Source organism: Pristiophorus japonicus, chromosome 17 (genome assembly GCF_044704955.1).
Source record: "Pristiophorus japonicus isolate sPriJap1 chromosome 17, sPriJap1.hap1, whole genome shotgun sequence".
In the NCBI taxonomy this organism is placed as follows: Eukaryota; Metazoa; Chordata; class Chondrichthyes; family Pristiophoridae; genus Pristiophorus; species Pristiophorus japonicus.
In genome coordinates this window covers 12,717,459-12,737,829 of record NC_091993.1, presented here as the reverse complement: position 1 = coordinate 12,737,829, position 20,371 = coordinate 12,717,459, and the positions used below count along the sequence as shown (strand labels likewise).

At 43.6% G+C, this 20,371-nt stretch overlaps 1 protein-coding gene across 3 annotated transcripts in view; it reads left to right on the top strand.

The window, feature by feature from the left end:
* cops2 (COP9 signalosome subunit 2) overlaps positions 1-1,715 on the top strand; it is a 31,727-nt gene extending 30,012 nt beyond the window's left edge. For all 3 annotated transcript variants that reach the window (XM_070858388.1, XM_070858387.1, XM_070858386.1), the window contains 2 exons: positions 118-176; positions 498-1,715. In XM_070858388.1, coding sequence (XP_070714489.1) covers positions 118-176; positions 498-642 — 204 coding nt within the window. In that variant the 3' untranslated portion in view covers positions 643-1,715. The remainder of the gene's footprint in view (positions 1-117; positions 177-497) is intronic.
* The last annotated feature ends 18,656 nt before the right edge of the window (positions 1,716-20,371 follow it).

The following is a 20,371-nucleotide window of genomic DNA, read 5'->3' as shown; positions in this document are numbered from 1 at the left end:
GATGGATGACAAAATTAAGCATTACATCTTTAGTAAAGTCCAATTTATTTTCATTGGCAAGTTTTTAAAATTTCTATAATCCCTTATTCCCTTTTATCAATCCTGTTTTTGCCCCAGGAGTTGAACATAGATGTAGCTGATGTAGAGAGCTTGTTGGTGCAGTGCATATTGGACAAGTAAGTACTATTTTTGATGATGATATGCATTTTATTTGAATTTTCTTGAGCTAATTAGTGAAAGATTGCTATGACCTATCAGTTACAGCAAGAGTGCACTGTTGTTTTCTGTTCATAAATGGGTAACATTTTATTTACACCTACATTAAGCATAGATTGCCTGGAATTTAACATGTTCATTGAATTATGCATATTTGTTCAATTTAATTTATTAACTTGGAATTTTAACTTCTACTACTACAGTTATCAGTAAATAAGAGTCTTCAGTACTCTTAACAATTTTCAATTCAACCTACTGAAACGTGTTTCACTTATTTCTAGCACTATTCATGGCCGGATCGATCAAGTCAACCAACTGCTTGAATTGGATCATCAAAAAAGAGGCGGGGCTCGGTATACTGCATTAGATAAATGGACCAATCAGCTTAATACGCTCAACCAAGCAGTTGTCAGCAAATTGGCTTGATGCAATTTAGGCTTCTACAATAATCCAATAAGGAAAAGATGCAGTGATGTAAACCTTAAAAACTGAGAATGGCTGAACTGCTGTTGGTTGGCCCTGAAAACTACCAGAGCTATGGCAGAAGTGCTTTTTGATCAACTGGTTTGTGTTTTGTTGCTGCATTTGTCCCAAGACACAGCTTAAATCTGAAGAAAACCAAACTGCTACAGGATTTGTGGTATATTGACATTGTGCCCTCCATCATAAGGGAAATGACGGTCAGAGAGCTGTTTGTGTCAAAATTTAAATACCCAGACTCTTCACTTTGGTGACATCTAAATATTTTAGCAGTAGAAAACCTCTCACCGAAATGTTAAACAAAACCGGCAATAATTTGAAATGTGTACCAGTTTTTGAAGATACATTCTTTCATGTACGATTTGGCATGTTTGCGTCATTCTGCAAAATGTCTTGTCAACTTCCAAATTATGTGGCCCATGAGTTCTCTGTACCTGCAGTGTAGTAAAACTTGAGACAGGAACCTTCGTCTGTGGCACACTGCCACATTAGGTTTGAAGCAGCAAAATAAAATACAGCTCAGAAATTGGAAATGCTGTAATTTTGGAGTGCTTCCATTTGTTTTTTTTTTCTTTCTCAACAATTCATATGAAAACCATGCACATGTTCCATCTCTTTAACCCCAATAGATCTGCTGCACATACTGTGAAACATTGCGTTTATTCAGACAAGTCAGGAATTTAGATGGTTTTTCATCAGAAAAAAAAACTTTTAAGTTTACATTTTTTGACTAGTTTCAAAGTAGTATATTAACTAGCCTAGTACACAGAACTGAAAGCACATCATTTGATAGTTTATATTCTGACAATGCGGGACATGTGGGTGTTGTGTGCCATAATACAAGTTCAACCTTTGCTAAGCTTTAATTGGCTGAAGCTATTTAACTGCAATTATTCTTGAGGGTGCTGCCTGTGTGAATAGTCAAAATACAGCACTTTGATTTTGGAATTTGAGTATGGCTTTGTTTTTTTAATATGTCTATTACTGATAAATCAGAAAAATAAACTAGTTATCACAAACTTCCAGTACTCAACATGTTGTTACCCCTGAATTTAATGGACAGATCTTTTAATTCTTCTTTGTTTCCTAGTTAACACTGTTGCCTGTGTTGTCAGGTTAAAAAATAATTCTTAATGTGCCCATTTGTTCCTTGGTTGTGTGTCTTGGATGAAGAATGACCTTAATTTTTTTTTATATTCACCTTTTGAGGCTTTCATAATTTTTTTCCTAAACATTTCACGATTTCCATTGCATGCTTTGACCTATTTAAAGTTTGGGGTCCTTTTCAAAAGCAGAGTTTTAACTTCTGCGTTGAACAGTGCTAAGCATGGTGTATGCTCCTGTTGATGATTTTATTTATGCCATTGGCATTCCTGTTCTAATTATTTGACAGAAGATAAATGTACATGATTACAAATTCCGATAGTTTATATATGATGTAGTAGAGTTGCAAATGAATTTATTATACTTAATGTATTTCGGAACATGCTTGAAAGTGAACTTTCTATAAAGACAGCAGAGTACTGATCTGGAACTATCTAAGCATTCCAGATGTATTTTGTATTTAAAAGTTTTAATTTATAGTTTGCAACAAAAAAGAATATGCCCAAGCTGAAAGTTTTTCTAGTCTTTTCAGCAACATTAAAATTTATAATTTTATATTGAATGTTTAGCTTTGCATTAATAGTATTCCAGCTAATTGACAGTATCTTTTATACAAATTCTAAGGATAGCGGTGTGCTGTGGACTCAACCATGAGAAACTGAATGTAATATCCCAAGATTTAATTCATTTTAAAACCTTGACTTTCATTAAATCAAAGCCACACAAATAGTTTTGGTACCTTTTGCAAGTTTTGCTTATATTTTTAGGTGAGAGCTCTCACCGAACAATATAAGCAAAACGCGCAAAAGCAAAGATAAAAAGCAACAACATCTGGCATCTTTGAAGTAGGAGTGATGGGCTTGCAGTCAAGAACTTCCAAATCTGGAATTGATCAGTCAACCTATCGTTTACTCCAGGAGAAAGATTGAAATGGTTGATCCTGCCTTCAGTTCAGCTCCCAATTCTCTTTGAACAGAGTGCTTAGCTATATGATCTCATGGACAAGTTTTGGGTAAGAAGCCTTCATCAGGTGATCTTGTTCCACACATTGGCAGAGCAGCAGATATGATTAGTCGAGAACTATCCATAAATCCAGCCTTTCGAGTGTAAAAGTATAACATTTTGATCCTTCACTGTGCTATGACCAGATAAATTCAGGTTTTGGTATATGCCTTTTTGGAAAGCTTGCAGAGTAAACTTATGGATGATTCAACAGCAAGTAACCACTTCACGCTTGTCCTGGAAAGAAAGAGAAAATATTTTTGAGAATCTTGCTATACAAAATGGCACAAAACAGTTTTGTGGGTATTGACTTGTTACAATTAGAGGATAATTTTTATTTATGATATTTGTTCCTCAAAATCAATAAGGTTCTTGAAATGTTGAGGTCAAGCATTCATAGATTTATTAAGCATACAGTGCATGCAATATCACTTAAACCATATGATTAAGAGATACTACTGACCAACGCGTTAAAGTCTTGAGCAAACTGCCACTTTTTTGCCTTTTTCTCACCCTGACTATACAATTTATACAGTTCTCCATTGCATAGTTACATCAAAAGGTGTTTTTGATATGCATTATTCAACACCGATTTGATTATGTTCTGTCCTTGCAGCTACAGCTCTATGCTGCAATGATTGACCTGAGAGAAAATAACTCCACCTTCAAAACATCTGTTTCTAACTCCCTTCACTTGACTACACAAAGCACACTCTCTAATGTTCCAGTTCCAGGTTGTGGTCTTTCTCGGGCATGTGCTTATCTTAAGTAAGGTTTCAAGGCATCCTTTCCAGTAAAATCTCTCTCTGGTACAAAGGGACCTTTTCTGCCTGTCCTGTGCCTGTTGCTATAGTTAGTAACCCTTACTTACCCATGTGTCCTATTAACCTTTCTCATTAAGCAAGTGGTTGCTACCTTAGAATTGCTGTATACTTGTAACTACTTTAAGATATAACTATTTACGAATCATACTTACCTACTTAACAAAGAAAGGCTACCAGCTAACATTACACAATCTAAAAAATAAATCAGCAGTATTACATTAGTGTATTCCAAGCCGGTCTGATTCACCCTTCCCTTTACATTACTTCCATTGGTTTTAAAAAATGATTTCATCAGCTTTCATAAGTCTCTTCCTTTCAAATACCAAACTTGTTTTTTTTAAATGGTGCACTGATCCTTCACAAAGGGCATCCATAAAAAGAAGTGTTGCCTCTAATATTTCACCAGATTTTAGACCAACTTCATCGGTGTTTTACTCTAATTGGCCACTGAGCTCCTTCTGGAAAACGGGAAGAAATTAAATGACTCAAATCTTTGAAACTTCTGCAGATAATTTGGGCCCAAGTTTCCACATGATTTGCGCCTGATTTTTAGAAGCAACTGGTGGAGAACGGACTATCTTAGAAATCGCAATTCTCCACATTTTTTTTTTCTGCAGTACTAGTCAGGTAGAACAGTTTCACTTTGGAACAGAATTTTTTCTTCAAAAGGGGGCGTGTCCGGCCACTGACACCTGATTTCAAAGTTTCCACAGTGAAAACGTACTCCAAACTAAGTTAGAATGGAGCAAATGAAGATTTTTGTAGAACTGAAAAAACCTTGTCTACACATTAAAAAAATCAGGCGCAGGTTACAAATTAGGCATCCAGAACGAGGTGGGAAGGGAAGTCATTAAATTCTACAATAAATCCTTATTTATACTTCTACAAATATTATACAAATAAATCCAACCTGAATAAACATTTATAAGCAAAGAAAAGATTAAATAAACCATCTTCCTACCTGTGTGAAAGTGCTTCAGGCACGGAGAATGCTGCAGTCAGCCTCACAAGTTCAGGCACCCGTTCTTCCCGCGGGGGGGGGGGGGGGGGAGGCGCCCGTTCTTTCCCGCGGGGGGGGGGGGAGGCGCCCGTTCTTCCCGCGGGGGGGGGAGGAGGCACCCGTTCTTCCCACGGGGGGGGGGGGGGGAAGGGGAGAGGAGGTGCCCGTTCTTTCCCGCGGGGGAGGAGGCACCCGTTCTTCCCGCGGGGGGGGGGGGGGAGGCGCCCGTTCTTCCCGCGGGGGGGGGAGGAGGCACCCGTTCTTCCCGCGGGGGGAGGGGAGGGAAGAGGAGGCGCCCGTTCTTCCCGCGGGGGGGGGGGGGAGGCACCCGTTCTTCCCACGGGGGGGGGGGGGAAGGGGAGAGGAGGTGCCCGTTCTTTCCCGCGGGGGAGGAGGCGCCCGTTCTTCCCGCGGGGGGGGGGGGAAGGAGACAGTGAGAAGGCTACAAGTGCTGATGTGCTGATGGCAATGTGCTTTTATTAAAAAAATTTTCAAAAATTAAACAGCTACAAAGAACTACAAAAATGGCCGAGTGCCAATGTTTTTTTCACACTGAGCATGCGCGAACGCTCCAACGCGCACGCGCAGCGTTGCCGTCAGGAAAAAAAATAATTTAAATAGTACCCGCCCCCTCCCACTTACAAAATCGGCGCGAGTGTAGGCTCTGCCCCCCTGGGCGCCGCGCCAGGCAGACAAGGAGCTGCAGAACGCTCCAGAATCGCGAGTTTCTTTTTAGGCGCCGTTTTAGGCGTGAAAACGGGCGTCCAGCTCGGAGGGGCACCCGTTTTTTATTGTGTGGAAACTTGGGCCCTTTAAGTGGAGAATATTGCAGTGTGTCACAAGTTCCCTACATTATTACAAAGACTGATACATTAGAATTTTACTCAAAATTCTTTTCGTATTACATAATATCTCCAATTCACAACTGTTTTTATGCATGTTTCATTGACATTTTAAATTAATCAAATTTATATGTGTAATAGTACAGAGAAATTATCTTCTATTCACATCTGTTTTATGCATATTTCATATTTTAAATTAAATTTATATCTACACAGTCATCATTTTAGGGTTTATTTTCTTTTTTTAAATAGTTAATGAAATGTAACACATGAAACCACACTGACCTCTATAAAATCAAGCATGCCTTATGAACCAATATTTTTGTAATTTGACATTCAGAGGAAAGAACAGTAACCACGTACTTTCCGAACATACGGTCGGAAATGTAAAAACACATGGAAGAATTGGAAAAAGTTTGCAATTAAAAGCAACAAAGGTAGATTTATATTCCCACAATGAACTGAAGAGCATGTACCTAAGGTATCCTTTCTGCCAGCTGTAAAGGGTCTATATGAAATGAGTTTGGGCAGTTTCAATTCAGTTCACAAAACTGTTCTGAAACATACCTTCAGAGAGGTCCCAAGGAGGGGGAAATGGTTCGGTGATGTGCTTTTAAAGTTGGGATGAAGGTATATTGTGACGTGGCAATGTAGATCGAGCCTTATCCTGCAGCAATCCCATAGTATAGCTGCCCTAGAAGTATTTGATGTGCACAGTGGGAGCCTGAAATGAGAATGTTCTAGAACTGGTCCTATCGTCATTCAGCCTGATGACTCAAAAATTAAAAAGTAACGTCAAGATTAACTAATGTTGCATGTGGAAAAAAGGATTGAAGCAGTAAAAAAAACATCCTGATTACAAAGAATGCAACAATAGTGTTTTTCAAAAGTGAGGGATATAGACAGTGTGCAGGAGGAAATAATGTTAAAGCTGTTATTTATTTTACTGGGACAAAAGAAAGGTATCAGGATAATGAATCTATGACCGGAAATAATTTACGCCACAAATAGTATTGGTTATTGGTACATATGGTAGAGGTTCCCAAGCTATTTTTGCTAAACCCCTCTTCGAAGATTCACACCTCATCTAGTGAGTCAACTGCCTGTTTTACACTTATAATTTTCGTTTACATTGAAGTCAATGAGCCCGTTGTAAAACAGGCAGCCGATTTGCAATGACTCCGTTTCACACTACTGGTGAAGATTAATTTCACCCCCTCCCTCTCTATTTCTGCACAGAACAACAGGATTTCATTTTCTCCGCAGCATGTTTTTTAAGACATAAAGCAACATTAATAACACAGTACCAGTACTGTGCACTGATTAAACATTACATAAGACATAAAAGAGCACTTGATGACTCGCCCTTACCTCAGTGAGTAGGATGAACCTGCTTGCTATTGCAAAATTTGTGACGCCTTGGTTTGATTTTAAGAGTTTCAAACATAGCTGCTTTTAGGCTGTGCTCATTGACCTACATTGGCTTCTGGGAACGGCATTGCCTCAATTAAAAAAATTCTCATCCTTGTTTTCAAATCGCACCATGGCCTCGCCATTCTCCAGTCGTAAGCCTTCGAGATCTGCAATTCTGGCCTCTTGCTCATCCCTGGTTTTCATCGCTCTACCATTGGTGGTTGTTCCTTAGCTGTCTAAAACTTAACCTCAGGAATTCCTTCCCTAAACCCCTCCCCCTCTCTTACCTGTCTTTTCTCCTTTAAGACGCTCCTTTAAAACCTACCTCTTTGACCAATCTTGTGATATCTACTTATGTGGCTCGGTGTTGAATTTTGTTTGATAGCGCTCCTGTGAAGCACCTTGGGACATGTTACTATGTTAAAGGCCCTATATAAAGATAAGTTGTTGCTTTTTGATGTAAATAAGTGCAGAAAATCCCACCACACAGATCGGTTGAGGCAAAGTAGATAAGTATTTCAACTGCTCTTTGGGACATCTCAGGGAACTCTTTTTGAACTGAGAGCCAGAACTGATCAAAGAGGCATGACTTTAAAATTGTCTCTCAAAATAGTCACCAACACCGTTGATCAAATTCTCTTTTAAACTCATGATAACCTTGGCTTTTGTTACGAAGTCCTCTGAAAACTGATTGTGAACCCAGGCAAAATCTTGCAATTAATTTGCCTCTATTGCAGGTAAAATGTTGGCTGAATTTTGTGAAAAACTAAAACAAATGCTCCACAATTACAACTTGTACTGCTGTGACCGACATTTCGCAGTCCATAATAACAAAAGTTACATTGTCCTGCGGTACATAGCTACTCTACCGCAAATATTATGGCAAAGCCCTGTACTTTCTTGTACATGATGAAAATGTTACAGCTGCAAATATATCAGCTATATTGGCCAAATAGCTCAGTAGAACCTGGAAGAGCTGGTTGATCTAAAACATGCAGCAGTGCTGCCTGAGTTCGCAGATTATTGGCAAAACTTTAGGCTGAAAATCTAGGCTGGCACTCCAGGGCAGTGCTGTTCTATAAGAGTCTTTTGGATGAGATGTTAAACCGAAGTCCCATCTGCTCTCTCAGGTGGACGTAAAAGATCCCATGGCACTATATTGAAGAAGAGTAGGGGAGGTATTCCTGGTGTCTTGGCTAATATTTATCCCTCAATCAATATCACTAAAACAGATTATCTGGTCGTTATCATGTTGCTGTTTGTGGGAGCTTGCTGTGTGCAAATTGGCTGTCGCGTTTCCTATATTGCAACAGTGACTACACTCCAAAAGTACTTCATTGGCTGGAAAGTGCTCTGGTACATTCTGAGGTTGTCAAAGATGCTTTAAAAATACACTTTTTTTTTTCTTTACCACAAGATAGCCATCTAACTTCTTGGATTACTTTCATCTTTCAGTTGAAAGAGCTCGTGTTTGAAAAAATCTTGTGGTTTATCTTTGAAGGCAGAATGTTTGGTCTCCCAAGTGCCGTTTTAGTTTGCTTGGTTTCATGCTGTGCTGAACAAATACTTCAGCATAAACAACACATTGCTGTCGATGAGTTTCACAAGAACCAGTAAATGTGAAGTCCAAGTATCAAGGATGGTATTTCCTATTTTTCTTTTGCTTGGCTCTACTTGTTCCTTACATGGGATCAACATGTTCAACTTTACACTTCAAAAAATGCTCCATTCCTTCACAATTACCTAATATCAAATGTCATAGTGACGTCAATTATATAGCATGCAGGAGCCAAGGGGGCACTGGGGTGTCCGGGACATTGTAGTTGGAAAAAGCAGATCAGTGCAGATCTCAATTCAGGCAAGGATCATCTGGACTGGTAGCAAACTATAATATTATGAAAAGGCACCATTTGCCTGGTGGCTGCCTGCAACTGTCAGCAATGCAGTCTCACCACACCTTCCTGCTTTGCTACGGTAGACTGCCAATCAAAAGATTTAAAAAAATGAAAATTTTAAACGAACTGCGCAAATTTAAATCACCACAATCGAATTAACTCGCTATTTTATTTCTGGCCATCGATCCCCAAGTCCAAATGTATCTCAGTTCATTACAATGGCTCCGACTCCTACATTACAACAGTGACTACACTCCAATAGTACTTCATTGCCTGTAAAGCGCTTTGAGACGTCCGGTGGTTGTGAAAGGCGCTATATAAATGCAAGTCTTTCGTTCTCCTAATTGCCCAGCTCCACTGACCCGAACCTGGAAATCCAGTTCTGATCAGATCATGTTTGGCAGAGCAGGGTGATCGGTTCAACTCCCCAGCCCCAGTGCTTTAAAACATTTCTTGAAAATATCCAGCAATTATGCTAATTCAATACTGGTGAAAAATTAAGCCCAGAATTTAAGTGCCACAGGTAAAAAAAAAATTTTTTTGTTTGTTTTATTGTGAGTGCTTGAAGCCTGCGCTACATTTTCTGTTTCTTGCAAGTATTTTTATGGCATAAGTATACATTACATTAGAAATTGCAATGTTTCAACGAATGCATATGCCTAATGTGCATGAATAAGGCGCTATATGAATAAAAATTGTTGTTGTTGAATGATAGTTAAATGGCTTGAAGCTTTAATATTCATACTTAAATTAGAAATATATGTTGAGGGCTCGGTGCTTTCCTCGGGGCCCAATTGCTTATGCTGATTTACGCTTGTTTACACAAATTTATAAGATCCAGCATCTGGCAGGAAATTTGGGTGTAAGTGGACGTCTGCAAGATTGGCGTAGTTTCGGGTGTAACTTCCCGATTATGCCCTGACAGGAGATTGCACCCCAGAACTTCACCTCGCAGACTGCAGTAATTCAAGACAGCAGCTCACCACCACCACCTCCTCGAGATTCAATTCGGGAATGGGCAATAAATGTTGGCCTTGCTAGCAACACCATATCCCAAGAACGAATTTTTTAAAAAGACAATGGGCCCAAGTTTCCCCAGGAGTTGCTCCTTTTTTTTTGGAGCAACTTGATTTTTCTGGACTATCTTTTTAGTTGCAATTCTGGCCATTTAATTTGCGCCAATGTAAGTGAGTGAGTTTTTTTTCAAAAGGGGGCGTTCCCAGCCACTTACCCCTGTTTTAGGCATTTGGCCAGCAAATAGTTGCTCCAAACTAACTTAGGCCAGCGTATGTTGCCACTTCTGTCCGCTCAGAAAAACCTTACCTAGAGTTAAGGAATCGGCGCAAGTAACTACATTTAAAGCACAACCAAGCACCAAACAAAGCACAAAAAGTAATAAGCAATTAATTAACATAAAATAGAAGGAACCTTGCACCTAAAGCACCAAGACCAAAGTAATAAGCAATAAATAAATACCAAATAAAAAAAATAGAAGGAACCCTGCACCTAAAGCACCAAAATCAATCAGTAAATAACAATAAAAAATAGAAGTCCTACCTTAGGGAACGCAGCGGGCCACCGATGAGGGAGCCCATTCGGCCAGGGCTCGGGACGGTGTGCTTCGGGCCCCTCTCACACAGTCTGCAGCGTGTACTCACAGATTCGGCCTGCCAGCAGCTATTGCACATGCGCGCAGACTCTAGCGCACATGTGCAGAGGTCCCGGCACTGTTTTCAGCGCCGGGACCTGGCTCTGCCCCCAATCCATTGGGCCGCGCAGCGCCACGACCGAAGAGAGGCTGGGGAGTGGCCTGAATACTGACGTCTTTTTTCGACGCATTTGGAGGCGGACAAAAACGGCGCACCTCGAGTGAGGGCGCCAGAAAAACAGGTTAGGGAAACTCTAACCCAATGAGTTTTATCAAGATATTTCACTATGGAGGACATGACAGCTGAGTCTGAGTCGAAGTCCTCATCCATCATTCATATGTGCCTTTTCCAACAGGATTCACCGGACAACAATAAAGAACAGGATTGATATCTGATTTTCTCCCTTCGCACCAACCCCTGCTCATCCATCTCTTGTTCTTTTACTGCTTATAGTGATAGTTGTGGTTCTCGTAATATAAAAAGCTGCACCTCAATTCTAGACATTTATTCCTCGTGTATCAGCATAAAAGCATGCTATCTTACCTTTCAATCCTTTCTTATTCTTAACTAAATCTTTTATTACCGTTTTAATGACCATAAGGTAAGGGGTGGTAATGTATAGGGAAATGGGATATTTCAGGCACACAATGTCAAGAACATCCAGGTTGCATACTGAGGCCAATTATAGCAACTTATCTACTTCTCCAAATAAGATAAACTAGCTCAGCTACAGGCCCAGGAAACAAAATTTTTATTGGCTCTTGGCAACACCTCAATTTTAAAATTCTCACCCTTGTTTTCAAATCACTCCGTTGCCTTGCCCCTCCCTATCTCTGTAACCTCCTCCAGTCCTGCAGCCCTCCGAGATCTCTGCGCTCCTGCAATTCTGGCCTCTTGCACATCCTCTATTTTAATTGCTCCACCATTGGCGGCTGTAGTTTCTGCTGCCTAGGCCGTAAACTCTGGAATTCCCTCCCTAACTCTGCGCCTCTCTACCTCTCTCTTCTTCTTTTAAGGCGCTCCTTAAAACCTACCTTTTTGACCAAGCTTTTGGTCATCTGTCCTAATATCTCCTTATAAAACAAAATTTGACACCACGCCATATCACGCTCCTGGGATGTTTTACTGTTCTAAAAGTGCAATATAAATGCAAGTTGTTGTTGTATACTTTAGTATCACACCACACAGTGCACTTACTCACTAAAGCCATTGGGAGGAGCTCCAAAGAAAGCAAACTTAAAGATACAGGAAATCACAAAAAGTTTTGAGGACCAGGAATTGAACAATAGTTAGTTAAGGATTACTAAAATGAGTGATATAAAATACACTCTCAGTGGTCAAGTTATTCAAATGTTCCTGTGTTTTTCTCATCTTTCAAGAATACACATATTTAATTTAACAAAATTCAACATTTCATGTACTCCAAATTAAAATTCGACTTGAACCCAAGGTCCCAGAAGTAAAACGATTGTGGGAAAAGCTCACTGAATCATCCAGCTATGCCCCCGCTCCCCCTCCCAATCAACCAATAGATTACCTGGAACTGTTGTCATAATGATAAACATATTTGTCATATTTTGTTTATATTTGCAATACCTTATTTACACAATTTCAACCAATGGCAATCATAAAGAAACAAATGTGTTTTATTTTATAGTATCACTTATTTAGACGGAAAGTTGCTCAAAAATGATATTAGGTCTTACTTATTCTTCCTGAGTTTCATTATAATACTAAAAGTAAGGAATAGTTTGGGTGCATAATCTAATTTCTGCCTTGTGATGTATTATCCCTTTCATAATGTTCTTAATGTCAACATCCCATGGGAATAAAGTAAGAACGTTCTGAGGGGCTATTCTTCTCAAAGCACTCTTCAGCCAGATTTCACATGCATTCACTTTTTTGTGCTCTCAGCAAGCTCTCCGCGTACATACAGACGTCCCCAAATACATTAACAGAAAGTTTTGCAGTCATCACAAGATCTGCTTTCAGGCATAAAAAAGGTGATTGGCTTATTCACACCATTACAGTATGTTGAAATGGAAAATTCAATACCAAGTGTGAAGTAAATGGAATACAATATTAGTGAGTGGGTTGAAACATTTGGTATAATTGTATTATTCCATTATGCAAGACATAATACATAATGGACCCTTCATTTAGCTATGGCCTATAGCACTGGAATTTATCCCTTATTAGAAGTCTGGAATTATGATTGCTGTGATGCAAATTCAGAACTTGTCATTTTAATGTGTCTCACAAGCATGAAACATATATTGCGTAATCTAAACATATATTTCAGATTGTTGCAGCAGTATATTAGTCTGGGGAGTAGCTCCAATACAAAGTGCTAACACATGAAGAGGAAAGGGGTTGCAATGTAACTGTGGATTTATGTTATAACATACTATTTAGGATTCTTCCAAGAAATAAAGAAAATGTATTATTCTGAGGAATTTAACCTTTCTATGTATATCACTTTGATTACAACCTAAATGTTAGGAAATTGTCTCCAATTATCTGAACTCTACTCAATTAGATTTCAAACTGAGAAGATTGTTATATTGGTTTCAAATACATTTAACATGTGTAGAAATTGTAATCGCTCTCACTGACAATGCAAAAATTGCAAAAAGAATTTGGATACGACCGTTGAAAGATTCTGGGTAATATCAATTCTATTTAGACTATCATTTTTCCTTTCAGTTTTTATTTCCCTCTCTTGAAGCTGCTGACTCTGACTGGTTCCACCAGGTCCAGGTCCCATCACCCACCTGGTTAGCCCTTCTTCATGTGTGAGGTCAGATAATGAATATAGGCAGGCTATTCAACTACTGGGGGCCTTAGAGCAAAGGTCAATCCTGTTATCACTCAACATCCACAAATGGACACTCCCCAGTCCAGAAGGAGTCACCAAGGAGATAGTAATCAAGACTGGGAACATTGGCGGATTTTTTCCTCCCTACCCTAGGGCACTGAAGCAAGTTAGCAGCACTCTAACTGTTGCCAATAAATTAACTCAGCAGAACTGTAAATCGAACCTGGGATCTTCTCAAAATAACCCACAAAATAACCCGCAATTTCTGACAAGTGCCCCCTTTTATAAGGAGAGCACCACTAAAACAATTAAGCTCACAACAAATAAAAGTGCTTGCAAGTTTAAAATATTATTCTGTTTTGACAATCAATGGATACCAGTGTGTCCGGCAGTGCTCATCAATGCCTGATGCGTTGTGCAAGGAACAAATACAAGGGCATCTTTAGAGATTTTGTGAGCTGTCCCATCCTCCAAACAAGAACAACTAACAGAAAATAAACTCGACAAACTTCCTCAAAAGAATAATTTTTGAATGTATGAAAAATGCATGTTAAAAATTGTACTTTTGTAAATACAATGACAACATATGGGGTACTGAAGTTGCATGATCAGCCATGAACTCATTGAATGGCGGTGCAGGCTCGAATGGCCTACTCCTGCACTTATTTTCTATGTTTCTATAAAAAGTCACCTTGAAAACTGAAACTATTTTAAATGCACATAATTTAAGGTATTTCTCTATACATTATTGAGATACGAGCTGTTTCAAGTAACGTTTTGGTTTTATACAGAGCTCAATTATTTTGTATCAGCGTGATTGTAGCCAGGTATATGATTCATATGTAATTCTATACACGTTTTATCCCTGGGCTACAATGCAATGCAATAGCTGATCTGCACTTACGATTTATTAGCTCCTGGATCTCCTGGTCGTTCTCGTCGAGCCAATCGTGATGTTCCCTGGTGGAGTGACCAGGTGTCCCTTCATAGGTGCTAATTATGGAGGCCTTGAGGGCAGATCAGGCACTGTGGACACTCTGCGCCTCCGGTTCACTGGAAGTCGTCAGGTTGGTTGTGAGGCGCTAGCTGAGTCTTTGAGTGCTCCAGCATTGATTTTCCTGCGGCAGCATTTCTGTTGCCACCGCTGTTTTCGGACTACATTGATGGAAATGACAGAGCGGATCAGGCGGTGGTCAGTCCAGCAGTCGTCAGCTCCTGTCATGGCACAGGTGATGCGGACATCCTTGCGGTCCCTTGCTCGGACGATGACGTCGCCTAGCAGATGCCAGTGCTGGGAGCAAGGGTGTTGCCATGAGGCCTTGTACTTGTCTCTGACGGAACAGGGTGTTGTTTATGACAAGACCGTGGTCTAAGCAATTCGTCAGGAGGAGGGTACCGTTGGAATTGGTTTTCCTTACCCCCTCTCTGCCGATCGCACCTCCCCAGAGATCTGTGTCCTTTCCAACTCTGGTGTTAAAGTCGCCAAGGAGGATCAGCTTGTCGCCCGTTGGGACTTGGAACAGGGATTGTTCAAGGCTAGAGTAGAATTCCTCTTTGGTCTCGTCTGTAGTTTCCAGTGTTGGGGCGTACGTACTGATGACCATAGCGCATTGGTTCCGGGTTAGGGTGAGCCGAAGGGTCATGAGGCATTCGTTTATCCTGCGAGAGGAGTCTCTAAGATGCCCAACTAGCTCACTTTTTATGGCGAAGCCTAACCCATGGAGGCGGTGTTCTTCTTCTGGTTTCCCTTTCCAGAGGAAGGTGTAACCACCACCTTGTTCCATGAGCTGGCCTTCCCCTGCCCACTCGGTCTCGCTCAAGGTGGCAATGTCTGTGTCAAATCATTTGGGTTCCGGGGCAACTTTAGCAGTATGGCTTTCCGGTCTGTCATTTTTGGGGTTGTCAATGAGGGTCCTAACATTCCAGGTACCGAACTTCATTTTAAAGGGTGGAAGATGCCTGTGCGTGAATTCTTTTAATGTGGGGTGGCCGTTGCACACCAGTTACCACACGGGCTTGACAGAGCAAGGTTTTGGTCCAATGGCAAGGGGATCCAAGACGATTGGAGACTAGGCTCCACTGCATTGCCTTCTTTAACCACACAAAGGCCTTCAACACGGTCAACCATGAGGGATTATGGAGTGCCTTCCTCAAATTCGGCTGCCCTCAAAGGTTTGTCATCATCCTCCACCTGCTTCACAATGACATGCAAGCCGTGATCCTGACCAACAGATTCACCACAGACCCAATACACACGTGGACCAGAGTCAAGCAAGGCTGTGTCATCGCACCAACACTCTTCTCGATCTTCCTTGCTGCAATGCTCCATTGACCCTCAATAAGCTCCCTGCTTGAGTGGAGCTAATCTACAGAACAAATCCAGATCCAAGGTGTTGTGTATTGCTCTGGTACATTAAATGAATGATAAGTACAATGGTGCACCACAAAGGGCGCTGTGGTGGGAGACCTGAAAGTACCTGCACGAGGCAGTATAAAAGGCTGCCCACCACACCTGTGGAGCACTCTCGAGCTGTTCAATAAAGGACTAAGGTCACTGCAGTTAGATCAACACCAGACCGTGTGGAGTCAGTGATTTGTGTGCTACATACACCACATTGGCGACAAGGAAGCGGACGAACTCCATGCAACCATGGCTACTCTGGGCTCGCTAAAGGATTTTACCGTGGGCAATGATTGGAAGGCCTTTACGGAAAGGCTCGAGTACTACTTCACAGAAAACGACCTGACGGGAGCACGGACGCAATGAGAGATAAGCGTAAGGCGATATTGCTTTCCAGTTGTAGCGATGAGGTTTACTGTCTCGTCAGGGATTTGCTGGCATCCGGGAGTGCCAGGGACAAGTCATACGAGGAGCTGACTGAACTCATTCGTGACCAGTTGAAACTGAAGGAGAGCATCCTCACGGCCAGATACAAATTTTACCATCACTGCAGACCGAGGGCCAGGATGTCACCAAATATGCTGCGGACCTCAGGAGACTCGCGGCGCCATGTGATTTTGGCGCACACCTTGACGAGGCTTTGCGGGACGTTTTCGTTATGGGGATTGGCCACGAGGGCCTCCTTCACAAGCTGCTGGCCATGGAACCCACAGTCACTCTGACAAAGGCCATCACCATCAGCCGGGCATATATGACCTCGACTTGCAGCACCAAGCAAATGATCCACACAGTCTTGAACCCGGCAGGCACTGTCCACAGGATAGCGCCCACCATGGGCAGAACTGCAGAACGTGGCTCTGCCCGGGGCAGAGAGCACGGACCTCGGGGTCCTGAAACTCAGAGTCCACTGAGGAGGGCCAATCAAGCAGCACCATGCTGGCGCTGTGGAGGAAGCCATGGGGCTCACCGGTGCAGGTTTGCGGAATACACGTGCAATACCTGCCACATCAAAGGCCACCTTCAGCGCATGTGTAAAAGAAATTGGACTCACCATGTGGCTGAGGAGATGGTGGATGATCCACTGTTCAGCGAGGAGCAGGCAGAGGAAGATGAGGGGCTGGGACTGTATACGTGCACCGACGATTCGCCCCCAGTGATAATGGAAGTAAAAATTGACGGAGTCCCAGTGAGTATGGCAGTGGATACAGGATCGGGCCCGTCGTTGATGAGTCAGAGAACTTTTGATAAACTGTGGGGTAACCCGGCCGCACGACCCAAGCTGGTCCCGGTCACGGCAAAGCTGCGTACCGACACCAAGGAACTGATACCTGTTCTCGGCAGAGCGGATGTGCAGGTATCTCACGGGGGTGAGACGCACGGTTTACCCTTATGGGTCATTGCAGGCGATGGGCCAACGCTCCTCGGCAGAAGATGGATGGGAAAAGTCCGTGGGAGCTGGGAAGACTTCACTCCTCCACAGACTGCTGCTCCCCAGGTCCCCAAAGAGCAGCGCCGACCGAGCTGGAGCTGTAGCCTAAATCCACACACAGGCGACAGCAGCCCAGAACTCCTGACCCCAAGCAATCCTGCAGCCTCAGCCTCCATAGATGAGCAGACCCTGGAAGAACAAAGTTGCAGGTCAGCCTCCACCCTGGGAAGAACAAGTATTGCTGAGGTGCGGGCCTATTGCTGGGGTGCGGGCCTATTGCTGGGGTGCGGGCCTATTGCTGGGGTGCGGGCCTATTGCTGGGGTGCGGGCCTATTGCTGGGGTGCGGGCCTATTGCTGAGGTGCGGGCCTATTGCTGGGGTGCGGGCCTATTGCTGGGGTGCGGGCCTATTGCTGGGGTGCGGGCCTATTGCTGGGGTGCGGGCCTATTGCTGGGGTGCGGGCCTATTGCTGGGGTGCGGGCCTATTGCTGGGGTGCGGGCCGGCGGGGCGCTGCAGGCGAGAAGCGGGAGGCCCATCGATGGCCGGCGGATCGGGGGGGGCCCACGCGAAACAGTCGGGCGGTGGCAGCGGCTGCGATGGTGGCGGCCACGGCGGCCGCAGGAGTGGCGGCCACGGTAGGAGCGGAGGCTGCGGCGGCAGCGGGCACAACTCGGAGGGACGTGAGGCAGAGCGGCGGATGCGGCAGCAAGCACGGAGCGACTCACTGTGACTGATCGAGTCCAGGGAGCCACTGCTGCAAGAGGGATTGAACTGGGCCGCTTTGCTTTTTCCCTTTCCCTCCTTCCTTGTTCCTTCTTCTTTCTTCGCCAGCAAGCTCAAGATGGTGGGGACCCTCGTGGCAACGGAGACAAAGGCCAGCAGAACACCTAAGATGGCAGCGCCCAAAGGAAGCCTCGTGGGAGCCACAAGATGGCGTCTTAAAAGGGAAATGCTCCCGGGAGTCTTAAAAGGGCCTTACACCACTGCGGTCCCCACATAAAGACTTTTGGACTTTTGTAAGGCTAGAGCGAGTCTAAATGTGTTATGTGAATGTAGGATGATGGATTTATGACAAGAATTAATATTTTAATGCTGGGTGGTCACTGTGTTTAAAATAATGGACATGAATTGCGAATTACGATAAGAGTTAATATCTCAATGCTGAATGGTCACTGTGTTTAAATTCAGGGACGTGGATCCGTGACTAACATTACCAAGGGGCTAATGCGTTTTTCGATTTAGGGGATTCAAGCAACGGCTTTTTGAACTGGGGGGGCGGAAGTGATGTTGTGTATTGCTCTGGTACATTAAATGTATGATGTGTACAATGGTGCACCACAGAGGGCGCTGTGGTGGGAGACCTGAAAGTACCTGCAAGAGGCAGTATAAAAGGCTGCCCACCACACCTGTGGAGCACTCTGGAGCTGTTCAATAAAGGATTAAGGTCACAGCAGTTAGATCAACACCAGACTGTGTGGAGTCAGTGATTTGTATGTTACATACACCACACAAGGTCGGCCCATTCTCGGTCATTGAATTACGGTATGCAGACGATGATTGCGTTTGCGCGCACTCGGAGGTCGAACTCCAAACCATCGTCAACAACTTCACCGAAGCGTATGAGAGTATAGGCCTTAGACTAAACATCCGCAAGACAAAGGTTCTCTAGCAATCTGCCCCCGCCACACAGTACTGCCCCCAATTGTCAGGATCCACGATGAGGCTTTGGACAACGTGGACCATTTTCCATACCTCGGGAGCCTAGTGTCAGCAAGGGCAGACGTTAATGATGAAGTCCAACACTGCCTTCAGAGTGCCAGTGCAGCCATCAGTCGCCTGAGGAAGAGAGTGTTTGAAGACCAGGACCTAAAACCCGGCACCAAGCTCATGATCTACAGAGCAGTAGTGATACCCGCCCGCCTATATGCTTCAGAGACATGGACTATGTACAGCAGGCACCTCAAAGCACTGGAGAAGTACCACCAACGCTGCCTCCGCAGGATCCTGCAGGAGAGGCGCACCAACATCCGTGTTGTCGCTCAGGCCAACATCCCCAGCATCGAAGCACTGACCACACTTGATCAGCTCCAATGGATGGGCCACATCGTCCACGTGCTTGTTACTAGACTCCCAAAACAAGCGCTCTACTCAGAGCTCCAATACGGCAAGCGAGCCCCAGGTGGGCAGAGGAAATGCTTCAAGGACACCCTCAAAACCTCCTTGAGAAAGTGCAACAGTCCCACTGACACCTGGGAATCCCTGGCCCAAGACCGCTCAAAGTGGAGGAGAAGCATCCTGGAAGGTGCCAAGCACCTCGGGTCTCTTCGCCGGGAGCACGCGGAAGCCAAGCGCAAACAGCGGAAGGAGCGCACGACAACCCAAGCACCCCACCCACCCGTCCCTTCAACCACCTTCTGCCCCACCTGTGACAGAGACTGTAGGTCCCACATTGGACTCATCAGTCGCCTGAGAACTCATATTAGTGTGGAAGCCTAAGAGAGAGAGAGCTGATGATTTGCCCCAAGGCAAGTGGCCAGGAAATCGCTGCTGGTTCTTGATGAGAATCTCATTACTGGTAAATCTGCAGCTCTTACCTGACACAGCTGCTTTGCTCTGCTCTGTGCTGCAGGCAAAGGAATTCCTGGTCTTCCAATAGAATTCCCAGAACCTATAGGTGTACAATTTCCCAACTAACAGTCCTTACAAGTGCTGGGAATGCCCATTCTAGGACTCAGCCCTTCCATTCCTGAGGTTTGAGTTGAATTGATCGATACAATGCAGAGGCACCAACAATAGAAATTTCAGAATGGGAATAGAAGGGAAAGTTAAAATGATCATTACCACAGATTGGCGATGTTCTGCAAAAACGGTCACGTAATCTGGCAGGGGCGCGGCTAAGGCCGAAGGATTGTGGGGGGTGGGGGAATGCGGCGGGCGGGGTGTCGAAGTCTGGATTTGGCTAACTTGGCACAGTGCAGCCATGAGACAACGTCCTCCAGTGCCATGTTGTCATTGGCGCCAGACTCAAAACGGCAATGCGATTGTGATTGGGAATTTTAAAGTTAAGGGCGTAAATGGTTTGAAATCAGCTTTGGCCGAGTTCTGACATACAAAATTGGCCAGCCTCGAAATGATTGGGGGCTCATCCTGGCCCCTTCACTGGCTCTGCCAATCTGGCTTTGGTCTTCCCAATGTAGAAGAGCTTGCAGCATGAGTAGCTAATGCAGTATATTAGATTGGAGGAAGGATATGTAATGCATCACATCAAATGACTGTTGGAGCCTCTGAATACTCAAA